This window comes from Mercenaria mercenaria, chromosome 14, assembly GCF_021730395.1.
Source record: "Mercenaria mercenaria strain notata chromosome 14, MADL_Memer_1, whole genome shotgun sequence".
Taxonomy (NCBI): domain Eukaryota; kingdom Metazoa; phylum Mollusca; class Bivalvia; order Venerida; family Veneridae; genus Mercenaria; species Mercenaria mercenaria.
The window spans coordinates 39587791-39611735 of record NC_069374.1 but is presented as its reverse complement, the minus strand read 5'-3'; the positions used below and the strand labels follow the sequence as shown (position 1 = coordinate 39611735).

The 23945-nt window shown below is 38.7% G+C and overlaps 1 protein-coding gene across 1 annotated transcript in view; it reads left to right on the top strand.

Moving 5' to 3' along the window:
* Positions 1-23945, top strand: part of LOC123527416 (mitofusin-2-like) — a 371163-nt gene that overhangs the window by 172509 nt on the left and 174709 nt on the right. The window contains exons 10-11 of the mRNA XM_053523313.1: positions 7485-7552; positions 23163-23284. Of these exons, the coding sequence (XP_053379288.1) occupies positions 7485-7552; positions 23163-23284 (190 nt within the window). The remainder of the gene's footprint in view (positions 1-7484; positions 7553-23162; positions 23285-23945) is intronic.

Genomic DNA, 23945 nt, shown 5'->3' with positions numbered 1-23945 from the left:
CTTTTTCGCTGACCTCAATATTTATCGAGCCATCAGAAGATGAGACAAGTTAGTGCCAACACCGAGTTTAAATACTTGCACAACATGCAAAAAATCAACCACGATTTAACAAAAATTGGCTAGTTAATGTCAGACTACACAGAATTTCGGACAAACATAAATTCGGATAAGTGAAATAAATTGCAATTCATACTGCCCAAAGAATTGACTGCCATTCCTTTGTGATGTTGCAATAATTAACGGGAGAAGAATTCCCAGTTTAAATACATGAAGTTTTAATCTAAATATGGACAATCCAGCAATAGAACGACTTTCATTTTTGTTTTAACAACTTCATTTCTGAAAAGAAATGACTGCCCTTAAAAGACTATTTTGACACGATATTTCCGCAATCTTTTGAGTATTGTATGCTTAAACATGTGAAAAAGATCACTCTCTCCAGATGCAGAAGCATCAACACATAAAGCAAAAACAAAGTTACTGGTTCAATCTTTCATGGAATTCTGAATTTCCTTGGATTAATTAAAGTGCTGTAAGTAATAATCATGCATTCTGTACACAACTGTTGGCTCCACTCATCAATTCAATATAAAAAACATGATGATTTTTTCATGAAAACGGCTATTTAGCGCGTAAAAATGAGCGAATAAAAGTCTCCCTTATTTTTACCCAAATCTCCCTTAAAAAAAGCCCTGTTGAGGCAAATCTCCCTTATTGACCGTCTGAAAATATGGCATGTATGAATTCATCATAAAGGTATCTGACATATTTACGAAACTGTTACAACAATCGATGTGCATAATTACTGAAGACACGCCTTCGACCAATGAAAAAAATGCTTGACCTTGAGTAATAAATTTTGATTGGTATATAATAGGAGTGCTAAACGACCGAGTATTTATTTCTGTTGGTGGTGGGTCGCGTGGTGCAGTGTTTCTGTGCATATTATTAATCGCAGGCTTTGTCGGTGGAAATGTCGCTTTGACAAAAGATAAAAGAGCCACAAATTCTTTTAATATCGATGTGATCTGGCACCTGCTGTCTGTCATGTTTTTCACACGGATTTAGTTCATTTTTGTTCTACTGTTACAAAGTATTTTTAATTATGTTTGCCGATACTTGCTAAAACTTTCTTTTTGCCGAACGCAGATTAAAATAACAAATACCCGACAAAAGCTTTACGACATTGTATTTCATAATAATTAAAAAGAATTAATTTATTGTTTTACAAACGAGTGTCATTGCTACTTTATTTTTATGTCCCCCCCCCCCCTCTGGGGAGACATATTGTTTTTGCCCTGTCCATCCGTACGTCACATTTCATTTCCGATCAATAACTGGAGAACCATTTGACCTAGAACCTTCAAATTTCATAGGGTGGTAGGACTTATCGAGTAGATGACCCCTATTGTTTTTGGGGCCACTCCGTCAAAGGTCAAGGTCACAGGGGCCTGAACAATGAAAACCATTTCCGATCAATAACTTGAGAACCACTTGACCCAGAATGTTGAAACTTCATAGGATGATTGGTCATGCAGAGTAGATTACCCCTATTGATTTTGGGGTCACTGCGTTTAAGGTCAAGGTCACGGTGGCCCGAACAAGGAAAACCATTTCCAGTCAGTAACTTGAGAACCACTTGACCCAGAATGTTGAAACTTCAAAGGATGATTGGTCATGCAGAGTAGATGACCCCTATTGATTTTGGGGTCACTCTATTAAAGGTCAAGGTCACAGGGGTCTGAACATGGAAAACCATTTTCAGGCAGTAACTTGAGAACCACTTGACCCAGAATGTTGAAACTTCATAGGATGATTGGACATTCAGAGTAGATGACCCCTATTAATTTTGGGGTCACTGCGTTAAAGGTGAAGGTCACAGGGGCCCGAACAAGGAAAACCATTTCCGGTCAGTAACTTGAGAACCACTTGACCCAAAATGTTGCAACTTCATAGGATGATTGGTCATGCAGAGTAGATGACCCCTATCGATTTTGGGGCCACTCTGTTAAAGGTCAAGGTCACAGGGGCCTGAACATGAAAAACCATTTCCGATCAATAACTTAAGAACCACTTGACCCAGTATGTTGAAACTTCATAGGATGATTGGACATGCAGAGTAGATGACCCGTATTGATTTTGAGGTCACTTAGTTAAAGTTCAAGGTCACAGGAGTCTAAACATGGAAAAATGTTTCCGGTCAGTAACTTGAGAACCACCTGACCCAGAATGTTGAAACTTCATAGGATGATTAGTCATGCAGAGGAGATGACCCCTATCTATTTTAGGGTAACTCTATTAAAGGTCAAGGTCACAGGGGGCTGAACATGGAAAACCATTTCCGTTCAGTAACTTGAGAACCACTTGACCCAGAATGTTGAAACTTCATAGGATGATTGGACATGCAGACTAGATTACCCTTATTGATTTGGGGTCACTTGATCAAAGGTCAGGGTCACATGGGCCTGAACATGGAAAACAAATTCCATTCAGTAACTTGAGAACCACTTGACCCAGAATGATTGGTCATGCAGAGGAGATGACTCCTATTGAATGTTGAAACTTAGTGGGATGATTGGACATGCCAAATAGGTGATCCCTATTGCAGCCAACCATCAGTGTCTCTTTGACTTTAGCTCTTCTCCCCTATTGACTTCTTGCATATACGACTATGCAGTGGGGAAGACATGCGCTTTTTAGCTGACCTGTCACAAAGTGACAAGGTGAGTTTTTGTGATTGCGCGGCGTCCGTCGTCCGTCCGTCCGTGCGTGTGTGCGTGCGTGTGTCCATAAACTTTTGCTTGTGACCACTCTAGAGGTCACATTTTTTGTGGGATCTTTATGAAAGTTGGTCAGAATGTTCATCTTGATGATATCCAGGTCAAGTTCGAAACTGGGTCACATGCCATCAAAAACTAGGTCAGTAGGTCTAAAAATAGAAAAACCTTGTGACCTCTCTAGAGGCCATATATTTCACAAGATCTTCATGAAAATTTGTCAGAATGTTCACCTTGATGATATCTAGGTCAAGTTCCAAACTGGGTCACTTGCGTTCAAAAACTAGGTCAGTAGGTCTAAAAATAGAAAAACCTTGTGACCTCTCTAGAGGCCATATATTTCACAAGATCTTCATGAAAATTGGTCAGAACGTTTACCTTGATGATATCTAGGTCAAGTTCGAAACTGGGTCACGTGCGGTCAAAAACTAGGTCAGTAGGTCTAAAAATGGAAAAACCTTGTGACCTCTCTAGAGGCCATATATTTCATGAGATCTTCATGAAAATTGGTCAGAATGTTCACCTTGATGATATCTAGGTCAAGTTCGAAAGTGGGTCACGTGCCATCAAAAAGTAGGTCAGTAGGTCAAATAATAGAAAGACCTTGTGACCTCTCTGGAGGCCATATTTTTCATGGGATCTGTATGAAAGTTGGTCTGAATGTTCATCTTGATGATATCTAGGTCAAGTTCGAAAGTGGGTCACTAGCCTTCAAAAACTAGGTCAGTAGGTCAAATAATAGAAAAACCTTGTGACCTCTCTAGAGGCCATATTTTTCATGGGATCTGTATGAAAGTTGGTCTGAATGTTCGTCTTGATGATATCTAGGTCAGATTCGAAACAGGGTCATGTGCGGTCAAAAACTAGGTCAGTAGGTCTAAAAATAGAAAAACCTTGTGACCTCTCTAGAGGCCATACTTGTGAATGGATCTCCATAAAAATTGGTCAGAATGTTCATCTTGATGATATCTAGGTCAGGTTCGAAAGTGGGTCACATACCATCAAAAAGTAGGTCAGTAGGTAAAATAATGAAAAATGTTGTGACCTCTCTAGAGGCCATATTTTTCATGGGATCTGTATGAAAGTTGGTCTGAATGTTCATCTTGATGATATATAGGTCAAGTTTGAAACTGGGTCAACTGCGAAAAAAAACTAGGTCAGTAGGTCTTGAAATAGAAAAACCTTGTGACCTCTCTAGAGGCCATACCCTTGAATGGATCTTCATGAAAATTGGTCAGATTGTTCACCTTGATGATATCTAGGTCAAGTTTGAAACTGGGTCACGTGCCCTAAAAAACTAGGTAAGTAGGTCAAATAATAAAAAACCTTGTGACCTCTCTAGAGGCCATACTTTTCATGGGATTTGTATGAAAGTTGGTCTGAATGTTCATCTTGATGATATCTAGGTCAAGTTTGAAACTGGGTCAACTGCGGTCAAAAAGTAGGTCAGTAGGTCTAAAATCATTAAAATCTTTTCACCTCTCTACAGGCCATATTTTTCAATGGATCTTCATGAAAATTGATCTGAATGTTCACCTTGATGATATCTAGGTCAGTTTCGAAATTGGGTCACGTGCGGTCAAAAACTAGGCCAGTAGGTATAAAAATAGAAAAACCTTGTGACCTCTCTAGAGGCCATATTTTTCATGAGATCTTCATGAAAATTAGTAAGAATGTTCACCTTGATGATATCTAGGTAAATTTCAAAACAGGGTCACGTACCTTCGAAAACTAGGTCAATAGGTCAAATAATAGAAAAACCTTGTGACCTCTCTAGAGACCATATTTTTCAATGGATCTTCATGAAAATTGGTCAGAATTTTTATCTTGATAATATCTAGGTCAAGTTCAAAACTGGGTCACATAAAGCTCAAAAACAAGGTCACTATATCAAATAATAGAAAAAAACGACGTCATACTCAAAACTGGGTCATGTGGGAAGAGGTGAGCGATTCAGGACCATCATGGTCCTCTTGTTTACAAAACCATCTTCTAGTTAATTATGTTTGCCGATATTTGCAAAAAACTTCTTTTTGCCGGAAGTGGATAAAAAATTACAAATGCCCGGTAAAAGCTTTTCAATGTTGTATTTGAAAATATTTAAAAAGATTTAATTTATTGTTTTACAAACAAATGCATTGCAACTGTTCCATTATACTTTATATAATTTAACATAAGAACACATTGTCACTAGTTTACGAACCGTCTTACCGATCCCATGCTTCCCAACCCTCCCGATTCAATCGGGATTATCCCGATTAGGAAGCCAAAACCCGATCACCCCGATCAGCATTCAAAAAACCCGATTTGAATGTTTTCCAATGTTATGTGTAATGAAAATAGCTTCAGGGCATTGTTATGATGTTATGGCTCTGATAGATTGCCCTTTCAAAACCAGCCAGATTAGCCAATGTCCGCAGGACATGTTCCGTGTATTGTACCGTCGATTATAGCGGCTTTGATCAACAGGCCGACACGTGGGTGCATCAACCGTGAATAACACTGATTAAGAACTGACAGGATTTTGCAATCAATTACTGTTTTATGATACTTTAATTGGGAATAATAGATGGAAATTTTGTCGTTTTTTAGCACGTTGGCGGTGTAGCTAGATGTAGCCTTTTATGGAAGAGATGATTGAAAACGGCCAATTATACGATAATTAATTTAAAAGGTTCTAATCATTTAACATGTAGATTGATTATCGCACATTTTCGACGTGCTCATTAGGCCTTTAGAAATTAAATATTGAATACATGTTTGCCCTTTGCCGATCGCCGACCAACCCATGAAAATTGACCAGACTTGAAATATTTTATATCTACAAGATTTATTTTATTCCTTTCTGAAAATAAAAAAAGATAGATAAACTTTAGAATGATACCAAATTCAGTAAAATCGATTTATAATTACGTCGTAGATATCTACTATCCAAGCACATGACGCGTCGAAAATTCTTGAAAATTTGAAAACATACATTCTACATCCGTATGAAAATAACCGATAACTTAATGATAAAGTTATAAACACTTTTTAAAATTTAAATGAATAAACTAAAAATGCAAGGCCACAATTTTGTTTTCATAAATAATTTGCAAAACGTTTTTATGAGCCGAAATTTAAGTTGAAAGTGCACGGTCGCAAGCGTCAAGTAAGCCGAAATTTCGAACTCTCAGTGGATGGTAGGCATCCACACTTACGTTTATATTTAGATACTGAATACTGTATGACTGGATGGAAAAACAGATTCATAATCAGTTATTTTTTTTGTGTATTTATCGCAGAAACTTCCGAACAACGAGGGAATGATAAAAAAATAGTGGCAGACGATCTAATCTAGCAAATTTCACAGCATGTACTTTTTACGTCGCATTCTACTTTCGTTTTCGCATGCCAAAAAACACTAGAAAAATAAAACTTTCCATGTTGATTTGTCGTCTTAAATCTTACTGACAACGTAGAACAATGGGTTTATTCAGCTATATAGGTACAAAATCATTGAATGAATCATCAGTGTCATCTTTGAACAAAAGAAACGACAGCTCTTTCACAACATAGATTGTATGTATAATGATACATAACCTGTTATGATATGATTATTTTAATAAATACAATGAAGATAAAACTTGTATTTGGTTATAAATCCTATTTATCTAGTAAACTAAGGTCAAAAACCATCAAAGTAAGGTTAAAAAAGACCATCAATTTTATAGTATCCGCCGCAAAAAATTGTGGTGTGAGAAACCTCCCACTTGAGACTCCAATTTTATATCCCACTTAGAAATCATGAAAACCCCTCTTGAGGGTCAAAAAAGGTTGGGAAGCATGCGGTCCCGGTCATAGTTGTTTAGATATGGCGTCCGATATTTATACAAAACAAACATGGCGCTCGGTTGGGAAATGACAAAAAACATTATTTTCATTTGATATTGCAGCCATAGGTCGACCCAAGAATGTAAACTGAATATTTGATCATTGAAAACTCGTCTTATGGCCGCGAATATACGGTATTGGCCGTAGGGAAAAACTGAGACCACTTTTCTGTGGTACAACATGGATGGTACCTCCAATTTTTAGATGTATTTTGACATATCTGTACCTTGTAAGAATTTGTTTGTTTTTTTCTTTTTGGTTAAATTTCTTCCCTTTGTTGTTTCTGTCCTTTGGACTTACTGATTTCAAAACAATTTTACACAAGACTAGTGTTCCTTGGGTGACCCTCTACTTTATTCCTTAAAATAATTTTGATTCAGCGAAAAACATGGCCCCAAGGGGTTTTGCTTATTTTCCATATAATTTTATGCCTATATAGAACTTTGAAAATCTTTTTATCAGAAACTGCTGGTCTGTTTTCAGAATAATTTTACACAAATTCCTTCAAATAATTTTGATTCATTGAAAAAGTGGCTGCCTTAGGGAGGGGCTCATTTTCCCATATGGCTATACAGAAAACTTCTTGTATGAAACTACTGGCCTGATTTGAAAATAATTTTATTTGAAGTAACTTTAAGAAAATTTTAACTGTATTTTCTCATAATTCTTTTGATTGATCTTGATTATGATTTTTTGACCTTCTTGTCCTTAAGTGCAATGATAACAGGTGAGCGATATAGGGCCATGATGGCCCTCTTGTTATTATGATGTTAACAGATTTATGTCATCTCCAGTTACTGAAATCACACCCTTTCTATTTTTCACTTTTTTCAGCTGGTGTGTTACAAGAAGGCTTCCAGGAAAGGTTGTTTACCTTTGCAAACTTTGAAAGAGTTTTTGAGGTGAGCTACTCATATATTATTTGTTTTTATGCCCCTACTTAAGGGATGTGATATAGATTTTACCTTTTCTGACCATCATTTCAGTGTAATTATGCAAGTTGAACTCATTGTTGGAATTCTGCCTGTGGGAGTTTTTTACTCTGTGTAATACACAAGATTATGACTGCTAGCTTCAAAAGCACCCGCCGACAAACATGACGCGTCATTTGTAAATGCAGCACGCATTTAAGAAACCCATTTTTATATGCCCATCTCTGAAAGAGCGGGGCGTATTATGTGAACACGCATGGCGGTCAGGAGGTTGGCATCCAAAGCATGTCCGCTTTGTTGCTGACAATGTTTGTGGGCATAATATCTCGGCCAAGTTCGATAACCAGTCAAATCGCCCCAGGCACTCTTGGATTATGGCCCTTGAATTACTCGAAAAACTGCAAATTCAGCCTTGTCCGCTCTTTAAGTCAGTTTTCATCCGATCTTCACCAAACTTGCTGACAATGTTTGTGGGCATAATATCTCGGCCAAGTTCGATAACCAGTCAAATCCCCCTAGGCACTCTTGGATTATGGCCCATGAATTACTTGAAAAAGAGCGAATTTAGCCTTGTCTGCTATCTAAGTCAAACAGTTTTCATCCGATCTTCACCAAACTTGCTGACAGTGTTTGTGGGCATAATATCTCGGCCAAGTTCGATAACCAGCCGAATTGCCTGAGGCACTTTTAGATTATGGCCCTTGAATTAGGTCAAGTTCGATGATGAGCGTATTTTGTGACAGTCTGGCACTCTTGTTCATTGGTTATTTATTTTTATTCATGACTGACGGAAATTTCCCTACAAATTTCTGATGAAATCACAATGTCACACTGGTGATTTTCCATCCTGCGAGCACAGGTGACCTAGTTTACTTATTTGCTTACTTGGGCATGATGTGCTTAATGGTGAGCTATTGTGGTTGTCCGGCAGCGTCCGTCATCCTCAATATTTTCCTTTAAACAACATTTCCTCCTAAACCAACAGGTCAGTTTTGATGAAACATCGCAGGGATGTTCTTCTTTAAAAATTTGTTCAAAGAATTCCATACAGAACTCTGGTTGCCATGGCAACTGAAAGGAAAAACTTTAAAAATCTTCTTTTCCAAAACCACAGGGCCTATGGCTTTGATATTTGGTACATACCATCATCTAATGGTCTTCTACCAAGTTTGATCAAATTACCCCCTATGGTCAAATATGGCCCTGCCCTGGGGGTCACATGGTTTATATAGACTTATATTGGAAAAACTTTGAAAATCCTCTGTTCAAAGCCACAGGGCCTACAGCTTTAATATTTGGTATGTAGCATCATCTAGTGGTCCTCTACAAAGGTCGTTCAAATGATCCCCCTAGGGTCATTCCCCAACTGAGTGGGGGGTGGGGGGTGCACATGGTTAAAATAGACTTGTACAGGGGAAAACCTTTAAAAAAATAAGGCCCAGAGCTTAGATATTTAGTATGTCGCATGCTCTAGTGGTTCACTACCAAGATTATTCAAATTATGACACTCGGGTCAATATATGCCACGCCTGACTTGGAGTGTCCCTTGTTTTACATTGTCATATATAGGAAAAATCTTTAAAATATTTCTTGTCCAGAACCATAAGGCCCAGGCCTTATATACCTGGTATTATGTCTCCCACCACACAGTGGTGCGGGAGACATATTGATTTACTCCAGTCTGTGTGTGTGTGTGTGTGTGTGTGTGTGTGTGTGTCTGTGTCTGTCTGTCTGTCACAAAGCTTGTCTGCACTCTAAGTCGAACATTTCTCATCCGATTTTCACCAAACTTGAACAAAATGTGTTTGACCATAAGACCTCGGCCAAGTTCGATAACTAGCCAAATTGGTCCAGGCGTCTTGGAGTTATTGCCCTTGAATTACCAAAAATCAGTCTTTTTACTCTTGTCCGCACTCTAATTCGAATATTTCTCATCCAATCTTCACCAAACTTAAACAAAATGTGTTTGACCATGAGACCTCGGCCAAGTTCGATAACTAGCCAAATCGGTCCAGGCATTTTGGAGTTACGGCCCTTGAATTATTGAAAAATTGGCCTTTTTATTCATGTCCGCACTCTTAATCAAACATTTCTCATCCGATCTTCACCAAACTTGAACAAAATGTGTTTGACCATGAGACCTCGGCCAAGTTTGATAACTAGCCAAATCGGCATTTTGGAGTTACGGCCCTTGAATTATCGAAAAATCGGCCTTTTTACTCTTGTCCGCACTCTAAGTCGAACATTTCTCATCCGATCTTCACCAAACTTGAACAGAATGTGTTTGACCATGAGACCTCGGCCAAGTCCGATAACTAGCCAAATTGGTCCAGGCATTTTAGAGTTACGGCCCTTGAATTACCGAAAAAATCCATCTGTTTACTCCTGTCCGCTCTCTAAGTCGAACATTTCTCATCCGATCTTCACCAAACTTGAACAAAATGTGTTTGGCCATAAGACCTTACCCAAGTTCGATAACTAGCCAAATCTGCCCAGGCACTTTTGATTTATGGCCCTTGAATTACTGATTGGATCCACTCATCCAGACCATCTAATTGGATCCACTCGTCTAAAACATCTAGAGAAACTAACATTTTTCATAGGGGCAGTTGTGGGAGACATGAGCTTTTCTCAAAAGCATCTCTAGTTTAGTATTGCCTAGAGGTCAGATATCAAGTTTGTTTAAATCATGACCCTGGGGTCAAAATTGACTTCACCCCAGGTTCAACAGTGTTTACATGGGCTTTTATATACAGGGAAAAACCTTTAAAAAAATTCTTTTCTGAAACCATAAGGCCCAGAGCTTAGATATTTGATATGTGGCATACTATAGTGGTTCTCTAACAAGATTGTTCAGATCATGACCCAGAGGTCAATATAGGTCACTCCTGGATTGTCGACTTATTTGTTGTTGGCTGAGTTTTCGAAGAAAAATCCGGCTTGTAGATTAGGTCTGTCCGGGCGGATGGGCGGGCTGGCGGATGGATGGAATAATGAGTCTCATGTTAACTTTTTTGTTCATTCATTTTTCTCAACAACTACCAATCTAAACTTCAAGAAACTTTGTCAGAATGATCCTCTATTACTCTAGTTGGTCCAAAGTGAGAGTGGGGTCACTGGGTAAAAGATCAAGGTCACAGAGACCTGAACATTGAAAATGGTTTCCGCTCAATATCTGGACAAGTATTTCACCCAGGACCTTGAAACTACATAGGTATGTTAGTCTTGATATGTTCATGACCTTTATTGATTTTGGGGTCACTGGGCCAAAGGTCAAGGTCACAATAAGTCTCATGTTCACCTTTTTGTTCATTCATTTGTCTCAACAACTACTTGTCCAAACTTCAAGAAACTTGGTCAGAATGATCCCCTATTACCCTAGTTGGACCAAAGTGAGAATGGGGTCACTGGGTCAGAGGTCAAGGTCACAGGAACCTGAACATTGAAAATGGTTTCTGCTCAATATCTTTGAAAAATCTGGCTTGTAGATTAGAACTGTCCGGGTGGATAGGCGGATGGATGGAATAATGAGTCTCACATTTACCTTTTTTGTTATTCATTTTTCTCAACAACTCTTGATCCAAACTTACAGAAACTTGGTCAGAATGATACCCTATTACCCTAGTTGGTCCAAAATGAGAATGGGTTCACTGGGTGAAAGGTCACAGGGACCTGATCATTGAAAATGGTTTCCGCACAATATCTGGACATGTGTTTCACCTAGGACCTTGAAACTTCATAGGTATATTGGCCTTGATGTGTACATGACCCCTATTGATTTCGGGGTCACTGGGCCAAAGGTCAAGGTCACAATAAGTCTCATGTTCACCTTTTTGTTCATTCATTTGTCTCAACAACTACTTATCCAAACTTCAAGAAACTTGGTCAGAATGATCCCCTATTACCCTAGTTTGTCCAAAATGAGAATGGGGTCACTGGATGAAAGGTCAAGGTCACAGGGACCTGATCATTGAAAATGGTTTCCGCACAATATCTGGACATGTGTTTCACCTAGGACCTTGAAACTTCAAAGGTATATTGGCCTTGATGTGTACATGACCCCTATTGACTTTGGGGTCACTGGGCCAAAGGTCAAGGTCACAATAAGTCTCATACTCACCTTTTTGTTCATTCATTTGTCTCAACAACTACTTATCCAAACTTCAAGAAACTTGGTCAGAATGATCCCCTATTACCCTAGTTGGACCAAAGTGAGAATGGGGTCACTGGGTCAGAGGTCAAGGTCACAGGGACCTGAACATTGAAAATGGTTTCTGCTCAATATCTTTGAAAAATCTGGTCTTGCAGATTAGATCCGTCCGGGTGGATAGGCGGATGGATGGAATAATGAGTCTCATGTTTACCTTTTTTGTTATTCATTTTTCTCAACAACTGTTGATCCAAACTTAAAGAAACTTGGTCAGAATGATACCCTGTTACCCTAGTTGGTCCAAAATGAGAATGGGTTCACTGGGTGAAAGGTTAAGGTCACAGGGACCTGAACATTGAAAATGGTTTCCACTCAATATCTGGACAAGTGTTTCACCTAGGACCTTGAAACTTCATAGGTATGTTGGTCTTAATGTGTACTTGAAGCCCATCGATTTCAGGGTCACTAGGTCAAAGATCAAGGTCACAGTGATCTAAACATTGAAATTTTTTCCGCTCAATATCTGGACAAGTGTTTCACCTAGGATCTTGAAACTTCATAGGTATGTTGGTCTTGATGTGTACATGACCCCTACTGATTTTGGGGTCAAAGGTCAAGGTCACAGGGATATAAACATTGAAAATGGTGTTTTTCTTACTTTGATTTTTTTACACCAATTTATTTCTTTAATTCCATTTTCTACCTGTCCATTTCTTCTTTTCCCTTTTTCCTTCAATATTGCTTATTAATTTGGGGGTTATTTATTGTATGCTTTTATTAGAACTTAACTCATTGTCACCTAATTCGGAGAACCCGGCCAAAACGCCGTCAGGCGTTACTGCTTGTTTTGAAGCAGTGGTATAGAAATTTTTGCACCACAAATATAATGTTTGATACAGATTTCAATATTTATCTTGAATTGACTTTCTTGTTTTTTAAGTTACAACATAGAAATTTGGAGCACATGTATAATTTTTGATACAGATTTAAATACATATCTTGAATAGTCTTAATCATAACCTACTGACCTACTTTCTTGTTTTTAGCCCACCATCATCAGATGGTGGGCTATTCAAATCACTCTGCGTCCGTGGTCCGTCGTCCTTCTGTCCGTTAACAATTTCTCGTTATCGCATCTCCTCAGAAACTTCCGGGGAGATTTTGACCAAACTTTGTTAGAATGATGTATTGGTACCCTAGTTGTGTCTCCCTGAAAATCAGACTGGTTCAACAATTTTTGAGTGAGTTATGGCCCTTTGTTATCCCCCGCCGATGAAATCGGGAGAGGGTATTGAAATGGCATTTTCCGTCCGTCAGTCCGTCCGTCCACAGCTATTTCTCAGTAACTGGCAGGTAGAATTTCATGAAACTTGAAATTAACATGAACCAACATACTACGATGATGCCCGTCAAGTTTTTTTTGGATTGGTCAATTTCCCTTAGAGTTATTGCCCTTTATTTACTGAAAAATGCCCAAAAATGTCCGTCCGCAGCTATTTCTCAGTATCCAGCAGGTAGAATTTCATAAAACTTGAAATAAACATGAACCAACATACTGCGATGATGCCTGTCAATTTTATTAGCTCACCTGTCACATAGTGACAAGGTGAGCTTTTGTGATCACCCTTCGTCCGTCGTCAGTCCGTCCGTCCGTGCGTGCATCAACAATTTCTTGTCTGCACGATAGCGGTTTCATTTATGATTTTATTTTAACCAAACTTGCACACAACTTGTATCACCATAAGATCACGGTTCCTTTCTTGAACTGGCCAGATCCCATTATGGGTTCCAGAGTTATGGCCCCTGAAAGGGCCAAAATTAGCTATTTTGACCTTGTCTGCACAATAGCAGCTTTATTTATGATTTGATTTTTACCAAACTGGCACACAACTTGTATCACCATAAGATCTTGGTTCCTTTCTTGAACTGGCCAGATTCCCTTATGGATTCCAGAGTTATGGCCCCTGAAAGGGCCAAAATTAGCTATTTTGACCTTGTCTGCACAATAGCAGCTTCATTTATGATTTGATTTTAACCAAACTGGCATACAGCTTGTATCACCACAAGATCTTGGTTCCTTTCTTGAATTGGCCAGATTGTATCATGGGTTCCAGAGTTATGGCCCCTTAAAGGTCCAAAATTGGCTATTTTGGCTTTTGCAGCCATATAGAGACTTCATTTATGGTTTAATTTGATACAAACTTCCAAATTATCTTCAGCAACAATAAATCTTGGATTCCATGACAAATCAGATCCAATTGTAGGTTCCTGAGTTATTTTATATCTGATTACCTCCCCTGATTGTCATCAAAATGGATTTATATCAGTAAGTACTTATAGGACTAATTTGAAATTTCATTATTGTTATTAGTTGGACTGAGACAATCAGGGTAGATAACTATGGACTGATTTATGTCAAATTACCTCCCTTTATTTCAAATTAAAATGGGTATATCTCCGTAACTAATGAAGATACTGATCTGAAATTTCATTTATGTCAACAGATTTATTTGGCAGATCCTTCTTTTGTTCACTTACATTTTTTTTTTTAATTACTTCCCTTTTACGTTACTATAAATAGCTTATTTTTAGTAACTTTTTTATTATTGGCCGTAGGGAAAAACCAAGACCACTTTTCTGTGGTACAACATGGATAGTACCTCCAATTTTTAGGTGTATTTTGACATATCTATACCTTGTAAAAATTTTGTTTTTCTTTTTGGTTAAATTTCTTCCCTTTGTTGTTCCTGTCCTTTGTACTTAAGATATTTTTTCTGAGGGCCTTCTTGTCCTCAAGTGCAATGATAACAGGTGAGCAATATAGGGCCATGATGGCCCTCTTGTTTTTTTTGGATTCAGTTTCCCTTAGAGTTATTGCCCTTTAATTGTTTAAAAATCTACAGATTTGTACTTAACAAACCAACCAATTGGTAGAATTTCATTAAACTTCTTTCATTCTTTTCCATGAACATTTTTTATAAACATGTGAAGTTGTGTACCCACACCTGGTCACCACTTTGCCTTGGTCACATCCCCTCCCCCTCCCAACCCCCCACAAAAACGACAAAATGACATGAGCTTCTCAATTAAAACTGATAACCAAAGGTGTGATCCCCTTTTTGTTACGATCAAATGGCCAGTAATTATCGGCAATTAGCGTGTCACCTCATGTCAATTTTGTTGTACACAGTTTGATCTCGGTAAAGATAATACTCTATATCTAATTAGTAGCATAATATTTGTGATTTTTTTTATATTTCTGTCGTCAAAATACTATTAAATTTATACGAAATTTATTGTGTTTGAAAGAAGTATAAACCACTCGATCTTTTATGGAACGTAACGGCAACCTTAGATTTAAGTGCGGAGAGTAGCTTCCCTTACCAAAATGGGGAAAATTGTAAACAAACTTGTTTTGAAGTTGAAAATTGTCTGTTACAATTTTTGTTTAAAACAAAACACGCCAGAGTTTTAGATTGCTAAGAAGACCATTCGTATTGCGAAGGCAAATGCACGTCAATGTATCCTGGTAAAATAATAATAGAAAACCGAAAAAGAAATGGGCCTAAAGGCTAAACTGGTCAGAAGTCTAAAAAATACATATACTGGCTGCACCTTGGATCAGCGGTCACCTGGCTTAAGTGGCCAAATTGTCTGCTTCCCCTGGCTGGCTGCTTAAGACAAGTTAGACTGTATTTGCTATTTAGTAACATCCTTAACTTTTTGCCGGGTATATTTTTTGCCATTCCTCACCACAAACCCTTTCGGTGGGGGGATACCAATTCATTGAATTTGCTTGTTTATTTTTATAATTTACATAGATTTATATAGGGAAAAACTTTGAAAATCTTCTTGTCCAAAACCACAGGGCCTAGGACTTTGATATTTGGTATGTAGCATCATCTAGCGGTCATTTACCAAGATTGTCAAAATATTTCCCTAGGGTCAAATATGGCCCCGCCCCGGGGGTCACGTGGTTTAATTATATAGACTTATATAGGGAAAAACTTTAAAAATCTTCTTGTCATAACCTACAACATTCAAATTTGGACCTTATGTATAGTTTTGAGTGGCTAGATGAACCTTGACATGAGTTGATCTTGATCTTGACCTAGTGACCTACTTTCACATTTCTGTAGCTACAGCCTTCAAATTTGGATCACATGCATAGGTTTGTGTACCGAAATAAACTTTGACCTTGACATTGACCTAGTAATCTACCTTCACATTTAATTTGGACCACATGCATAGTTTTGTGTTCCGAAATGAAATTTGACTTTGATTTTGACCTAATTACCTACTTTCACATTTCTCAGGCTACAGTCTTCAAATTTGGACTACATGCATAGAATTGTGTACAGAAATAAACTTTGACCTTGACATTGACCTAGTGACCTACTTTCACATTTTTGAAGGTACAGGCTTCAAATTTGGACCAAATGTATAGTTTTGTGTTCCGAAATGAAATTTTACCTTGACTTTGACCTAGTGACCTACTTTCACAATTCTTAAGCTACAGCCTTCAAATTTGGAACACATGCATAGTTTTGTGTACCGAAATGAACTTTGACCTTGAGGTTGACCTAGTGACATACTTTCACATTTCTCAAGCTACAGCTTCAAATTTGGACCACATGCATAGTTTTGTGTTCTGAATTGAAATTTGACCTTGATTTCTACCTAGTACCTACTTTCACATTTCTCAGGCTACAGCCTTCAAATTTGAAGCAAGCACATGCTTAGTTTTGTGTACAGAAATGAATTTTGACCTTGAAATTGATCTAGTGACCTACTTTCACATTTCTCAAGCTACATATTCCAATGCTCATCTTTAGTAGTCTTAATCTTGACCTATTGACCTACTTTCTTGTATTTGAAGTTACATCAAAGTAATTTAGACCACTTGTATAATTTTTGATACAAATTTCAATACTCATCTTGGATAGTCTTATTTGTGGCCTGCTTACCTACCTTTTTGTTTTTGAAGTTACAGTATTGAAATTTGAACCTGCAAAATTTATGATACAGATTTCAAAACACATCTTTAATGTTCTTAACTCTGACCTACTGACCTACTTTCTTGTTTTTGAAGCAACAGCAAAGAGATTTGCACAACCTGTATAATTTTTCATACAGATTTCAGTAGTTGTCTTGAAATATCTTTACCATGACCTACTCACCTACTTCTTTAGCTCACCAGAGCACGAAGTGCTCAAGGTGAGCTATTGTGACCGGTCATTGTCCGGCGTCCATCCGCATCCGTCGTGTGTCAACATTTGCCTTGTGAACACTCTAGAGGCCACATTTGTGACCCAATCTTTATGAAACTTTGTCAGAATGTTAGTCTTGATGATCTCTAGGTCAGGTTAGAAACTGGGTCATGTGGGGTCAAAAACTAGGTCAGTATGTCAGATCAAAGGAAAAGCTTGTAAACACTCGAGAGGCCACATTTTTGACCCAATCTTTATGAAACATGATCAGAATGTTAGTCTTGATGATCTCTAGGTCAAGATCGAAACTGGGTCATGTGGGGTCAAAAACTAGGTCAGTAGGTCAAATCAAAGGAAAAGCTTGTGAACACTCTAGAGACCACATTTGTGCCCCAGTCTTTATGAAACTTGATCGGAATGTTAGTATTGATGATCTCTAGGTCAAGTTCAAAACTGGGTCATGTTGGATTAAAAACTAGGTCAGTAGGTCAAATCAAAGGAAAAGCTTGTGAACACCCTAGAGGCCACAGTTGTGATCCAATATTTATGAAACTTAATCAAAAAGTTTGGCTTGATGATCTCTAGGCAAAGTTTGAATCTGGGTCATGTGGGGTCAAAAACTAGGTCAGTAGGTCAAATCTAAGGAAAAGCTTGTGAACACTTTAGAGGCCACATTTGTGACTCAATCTTTATGAGACTGGGTCAGAATGTTTGTCTTAATCATTTCTAGGTCAAGTTTGAATCTGGGTCATATGGGGTCAAAAACTAGGTCACTAGGCCAGATCAAAGGAAAATCTTTTCAACACTATAGACCACAATTTAAGTTTGAAACTCATGAGAATTAGTCAGAATGTTTGTTTTGATAATCTATAGGTCAAGTACGAATCTGGGTCATGTTGGGTAAAAAACTAGGTCACCGGTCAAATCAAAGGAAAAGCTTGTAAACACTCTAGAGGCCACAGTTGTAACCAAATCTTTATGAAATTTAGTCAGAATGTTTGTCTTGATGATCTTAAGGTCAAGTTCAACTCTTGGTCATGTGGGTTCAAAAACTAGGTCAGTAGGCCAGATCAACTCTGGTGAGCGATAAATAGGGCCATCATGGCCCTCTTGTTGTTTTTGAAGCTTGAACAATGAAATTTTTTCAAGCAAGCAACTAAACTCAGGTGAGCGATTATCATGGCCCTCTTGTTGAAAAATACAATGTATATTAATTTTTATTTCTGTTTATTAGTCCCCTACTGGTTCACTGGAGGGGACTATAGGAATGCCCTCCGCCCGTCCATCTGTTTGTCCATCCATCCATTCATCTTTCTATCTCCAAATCTTGATCCTGCAATCTTGCATTTACATGACTTATGCTTGTAGGTTAGAGGTCAAGGTCACTAGTGAAGGTGTGAAAATTGTTTCTGCTCCATAACTTTTATATGCATTGATGGATTATCTTAGTGGTACACACAAACATTTCCAATGATGAGACAGTGTGTCAACACATGATCTATGCCTGTCAGTTAAAGGTCAAGGTCACTGTTTAAGGTCATGTGAATATTTGTTTCTGCCCCATAACTTTTAATTGCATTTAATGATCTTTTTATTATTACACAGAAATGTTTCCCATGATTAGACAATTTGTTGCACACATGACCCATGGTTGCCAGTCAAAGGTCAAGGTCACTATTGAAGGTCAAGTAAAAATTTGTTTCCACTCCATAACTTTTATGAGTATTGATGAATTATCTTAATACTGCACACAAGTGTTCCCAATAATGAGACAATTTGTCGTGTAAATGATCTATGCTTGTAGGTCAAGGTCACTTTTGAAATTCAAGTAAAAATAGTTTTTGTTTCGTAGTTCCTAAATGCCTTGAAGCTTTTTAGTCCCCTACTGGTTGAAAACCAGTTTCGGGGACTATAGGAATGCACTTTTCTGTCATTCCATCCGTCCGTCCGCAATTTCGTGTCCGGTCCATAACTCTGTCATCCATGAAGGGATTTTAATATTACTTGGCACAAATGTTCCCCATGATGAGACGACGTGTCATGCGCAAAACCCGAACCCCTAGCTCAAAGGTCAAGGTCACAATTGGAGGTCAAAGGTCAACAGGGCTTTTTTCCTGTCCGGTCCACAACTCTCCCATCCTTGAAGGGATTTTAGTTTTACTTGGCACAAATGTTCCCCATGATGAGGTGATGTGTCATGCGCAAATCCCAGACCCCTAGCTCAAAGGTCAAGGTCACAATTGGAGGTCAAAGGTCAACAGGGCTTTTTTCCTGTCCGGTCCATAACTCTCCCATCCATGTAGAGATTTTAATATTACTTGGCACAAATGTTCCCCATGAGGAGACAACATGTCATGCGCAAAACCTGGACCCCTAGCTTAAAGTTCAAGGTCACAATTGGAGGTCAAAGGTCAACAAGGCTTTTTTCCTGTCCGGTCCATAACTCTCCAATCTATGAAGGGATTTTAATATTACTTGGCACAAATGTACCTCATAATAAGACGATGTGTCATGCACAACTTTCAGAACCCTAGCTCAAAGGTCAAGGTCACACTTAGCAGTCAAATGTTAACATAGCATGAACAGGGTCTGTTTCGTGTCCGGTCCATAACTCTGACATTCATTAAGGGATTTTAATATCACTTAGCACAAGTGTTCCCTATGATGAGACGATGTGTCATGCACAAATTTCGGACCCCTAGCTCAAAGGTCAAGGTCACAATTGGGGGTCAAAGGTCAACAGAGTTTTTTTCCTGTCCCGTCCATAACTCTGCCATCCATGAAAGGGATTTTAATATTACTTGGCACAAATGTTTCCCATGATGAGACAACATTCGTGCACAAAGCCCAGACCCTTAGCTCAAAGGTCAAGGTCACAATTGGAGGTCAAATGTCAGTAGGGTTTTTTCCCTGTCCGATCCAGAACTCTGTCATCCATCAAGGGATTACAATATTAGTTGGCATAAATGTTTCTCATGATGAGACAACGTGTCATGTGCAACACCCAGTACCCTAGCTTAAAGGTCAAGGTCACACTTTGAGATCAAAGGTCAAGAGGATTTTTTTCCTGTCCAGTCTGTAACTTTGTCATGCAAAGCAGGATTTAGATATCAGTTGGCACAAATATTCCCCTGGATGAGACAACATGTCATGCGCAAGAACCAGGTCCCTAGGTCTAAGGTCAAGGTCATATTTAGAGGTCAAAGGTCAAATTCAAGAATGACTTTGTATGGAACATTTCTTCTTCATGCATGGAGGGATTTAATGTAACTTGGACCAGATGTTCACCACCATGAGGCACCCTAGTTTTTAGAATTACGTCCCTTTGTTGTTACTATAAATAGATTTTATAGATTTTATTGTAACTTTTTTATTACTGGCGGTAGAGAAAAATCGAGACCACTTTTCTGTGGTACAGCATGCATGTTACATCCAATTTTTAGGTGTATTTTGACCTATCTCTACCTGGTAAAGAGTTTCTTATGGACTTATATTATATAGATTTTTTTTTTTTTTTTTTTCTTTATTAAGATTAATTTCCCTTTGTTGTTACTATAAATAACTTACATGATAACATTTTAATAATCAGCCAAAAAAATTCAATATGAAAACAACTGTGGGTTTTTATATATGCACATTTTAATCCAAGTGTGTTGTTATAACATATTGTATATGTAGTACAATATTGTTTATACATCATTGACAGATATCAGTTCATTATGTTATACTGCATTAGAGAAAATTAGGTGCCTTCCAGTAGGGGACTTTGTATTGCATGGCAATACTTCACTCACTTGTTAGTCTTAACACTATTGCCAACAACCACAAGGGACATATTTCCAACAACCACAAGGGACAAACACTAACAAAGTTTTTATACCAGTAAGGAACTTCTGTATTTTCACTGCAATACTCGGCCACTTGTTACTTTTGGAGATCGGATAAGTTTTATTTCAGTTTCATTAATTGAGGCAATAAAACAATTGGCTGGGATATACCTATTTGTCACCCAGCAATAATTGATTGGTTGTAATTAGTGCATGTTTTATTTAGATAATTGTATCATAAACATAAGCTGGCTAACATGTTGTCTGCAAAATTTTAGAAATTGATATGAATATCAACCATTCCAGTCGATACACACCCCTACTGAAAACCGTAATGAACATTGTTTCTGACAAAAATAATATGAGTGTTGCCATAGCTTTATTTTGTGGCGCCTTCATATATGTATATGGGACCCATCTGTGGTTTGTACATCCTTTGCTTATTTTATTTTTATGCCCCCAAACGGAGGCATATTAGTTTTCAACTGTCGTCCGTTAGTTCGTTAGTTCGTTCGTCACAACGTTAACTTTTTGCATGAAGGCACTTTACTCGCGAACCACTGCACCCAGGACCTTCAAACTTCACATGCTGATAGTACTTATTGAGTAGACGACCCCTACTGACTTTGGGGTCACAAGGTCAAAGGTCAAGGCGCTGCGGGGGCATTTGTCACCATTAGTGACAGCTCTTGTTGATGTTAAATTTTATGAAAAACTGGAACTGTCTCAGCCAGGGAGTCTGAATAGTGAAGTCATTGTGCAGCTGTTACATTTGTATCTTTCATCAGTGAAAATAAAGCTTCTCTGATGTGAACTGGTTCTTGTTATGTCTCCCCTAGGAGACATATTGTTTTTGCCCTGTCCGTCCGTCGGTCCTTCCTTCCGTCCGTCCTTCCGTCCGTCTGTCCGTACGTCACACTTCATTTCCGAGCAATAACTGGAGAACCATTTGACCTAGAACCTTCAAACTTCATAGGGTTGTAGGGCTGCTGGAGTAGACGACCCCTATTGTTTTTGGGGTCACTCCGTCAAAGGTCAAGGTCACAGGGGCCTGACCATTGAAAACCATTTCCGATCAATAACTAGAGAACCACTTGACCCAGAATGTTGAAACTTCATAGGATGATTGGTCATGAAGAGTAGATGACCCTTATTGATCTTGGTGTCACTCCGTCAAAGGTCAAGGTCACAGGGGCCTGAACATTGAAAACCATTTCCGATCAATAACTAGAGAACCACCTGACCCAGAATGTTGAAACTTCATAGGATGATTGGTCATGAAGAGTAGATGACCCCTATTGATTTTGGGGTCACTCCGTCAAAGGTCAAGGTCACAGGGGCCTGAACATTGAAAACCATTTCCGGTCAGTAACTAGAGAACCACTTGACCCAGAATGTTGAAACTTAATAGGATGATTGGTCATGCAGAGTAGATGACCCCTAACGATTTTGGGGTCACTCTGTGAAAGGTCAAGGTCACAGGGGCCTGAACATTGAAAACCATTTCCGGTCAGTAACTTGAGAACCACTTGACCCAGAATGATGAAACTTCATAGGATGATTGGTCATGCAGAGTAGATGACCCCTAACGATTTTAGGGTCACTTGTTAAAGGTCAAGGCCACAGGGGCCTGAACATGGAAAACCATTTCCAATCAATAACTTGAGAACCTCTCGACCCAGAATGTTGAAACTTCATAGGATGATTGTTCCTTCAGAATAAATGACCCCTATTGTTTTTGGGGTCACTCTGTGAAAGGTCAAGGTCACAGGGGCCTGAACATTGATAACCAGTTCCGATCAATAACTTGAGAACCACTTGACCCAGAATGTTGAACCTTCATAGGATGATTGAACATGCAGAGTAGATGACCCCTATTGATTTTGGGGTCAGTCTATTAAAGGTCAAGGTCACAGTGGCCTGTTCATGTAAAATCATTTTTTGGAAATAACTTGAGAATCACTTGACCTACAATGTTGAAACTTAATAGGATGATTGGACATGCAGAGTAGATGACCCCTATTTATTTTGAGGTCATTTGATCAAAGGTCAAGGTCACAGGAGCCTGAACAGTGACTTGAGAACCACTAGGCCAAGAGTGTTGAAATTTAGCGGGATGACTGGACATGCCAAGTAGATGATCCCTATTGCAGCCAACCATCAGTGTCTCTTTGACTTTCGCTCCTGACCCCTATTGACTTCTTGCCTATAGGACTTTGCATTGAGGGAGACATGCGCTTTTTTACAAAAGCATTTTCTAGTTTCCAAAACATTTACATGGGAAGGCTAGATGGCTGGCCCATTTAGTTGCGAAGTGTTGATTCAGCTTATGTTGACTGGTGAGAACATGAGATCATGGTTAATATAAGGATCCGTTTGAAATTGTATTTCAGGAGTGCATATCTAAGTCTGCAGTTCGCACCAAGTTTGAGCAGCATACAAACAGGGGGAAGAGCATTATAACAGATCTCCGAAAACTTATGGAAGACATTCTCAAGAAAAGTCAAGAACAAATGTAAGGCTTCTTGTTCTCACATTTCAGTACATATGATTTTTTTCGCACATATTCCTTTGGGTTGTCAAATAGCTAGTTTAACAAGACCAGTCTAACGTACAACAATCTGCCCTGCCACATTGTTTTACAGTGTGATAATTTAGGCCACATTTTCTACTTTTTAGCTCACCTGATCAATGCTCAGGTGAGTTTTTCTGATCGCTCGATGTCCGGAGTCTGTCATCTGTCGTCTGTCTGTCAACATTTAGCTTGTGTATGCGATAGAGGCTGTATTTTTCAGCAGATCTTCATGAAAATTGGTCAGAATGATTATCTTGATGAAATCTAGGCCGAGTTTGAAAGTGGGTCATCTGGGGTCAAAAACTAGGTCACTAGGTCAAATCAAACAAAAACCTTGTGTATGCGATAGAGGCTGTATTTTTAGCTCACATGTCACAAAGTGACAGTGTGAGCTTTTGTGAATGTGCAGCGTCCGTCGTCCGTCCGTGCGTCCGTCTGTCAGTCCGTGCGTGCGTGCGTGCGTAAACTTTTGCTTGTGACCTCTCTAGAGGTCACATTTTTCATGGGATCTTTATGAAAGTTGGTCAGAGTGTTCATCTTGAAGATATCTAGGTCAAGTTCGAAACTGGGTCACGTGCGGTCAAAAACTAGGTCAGTAGGT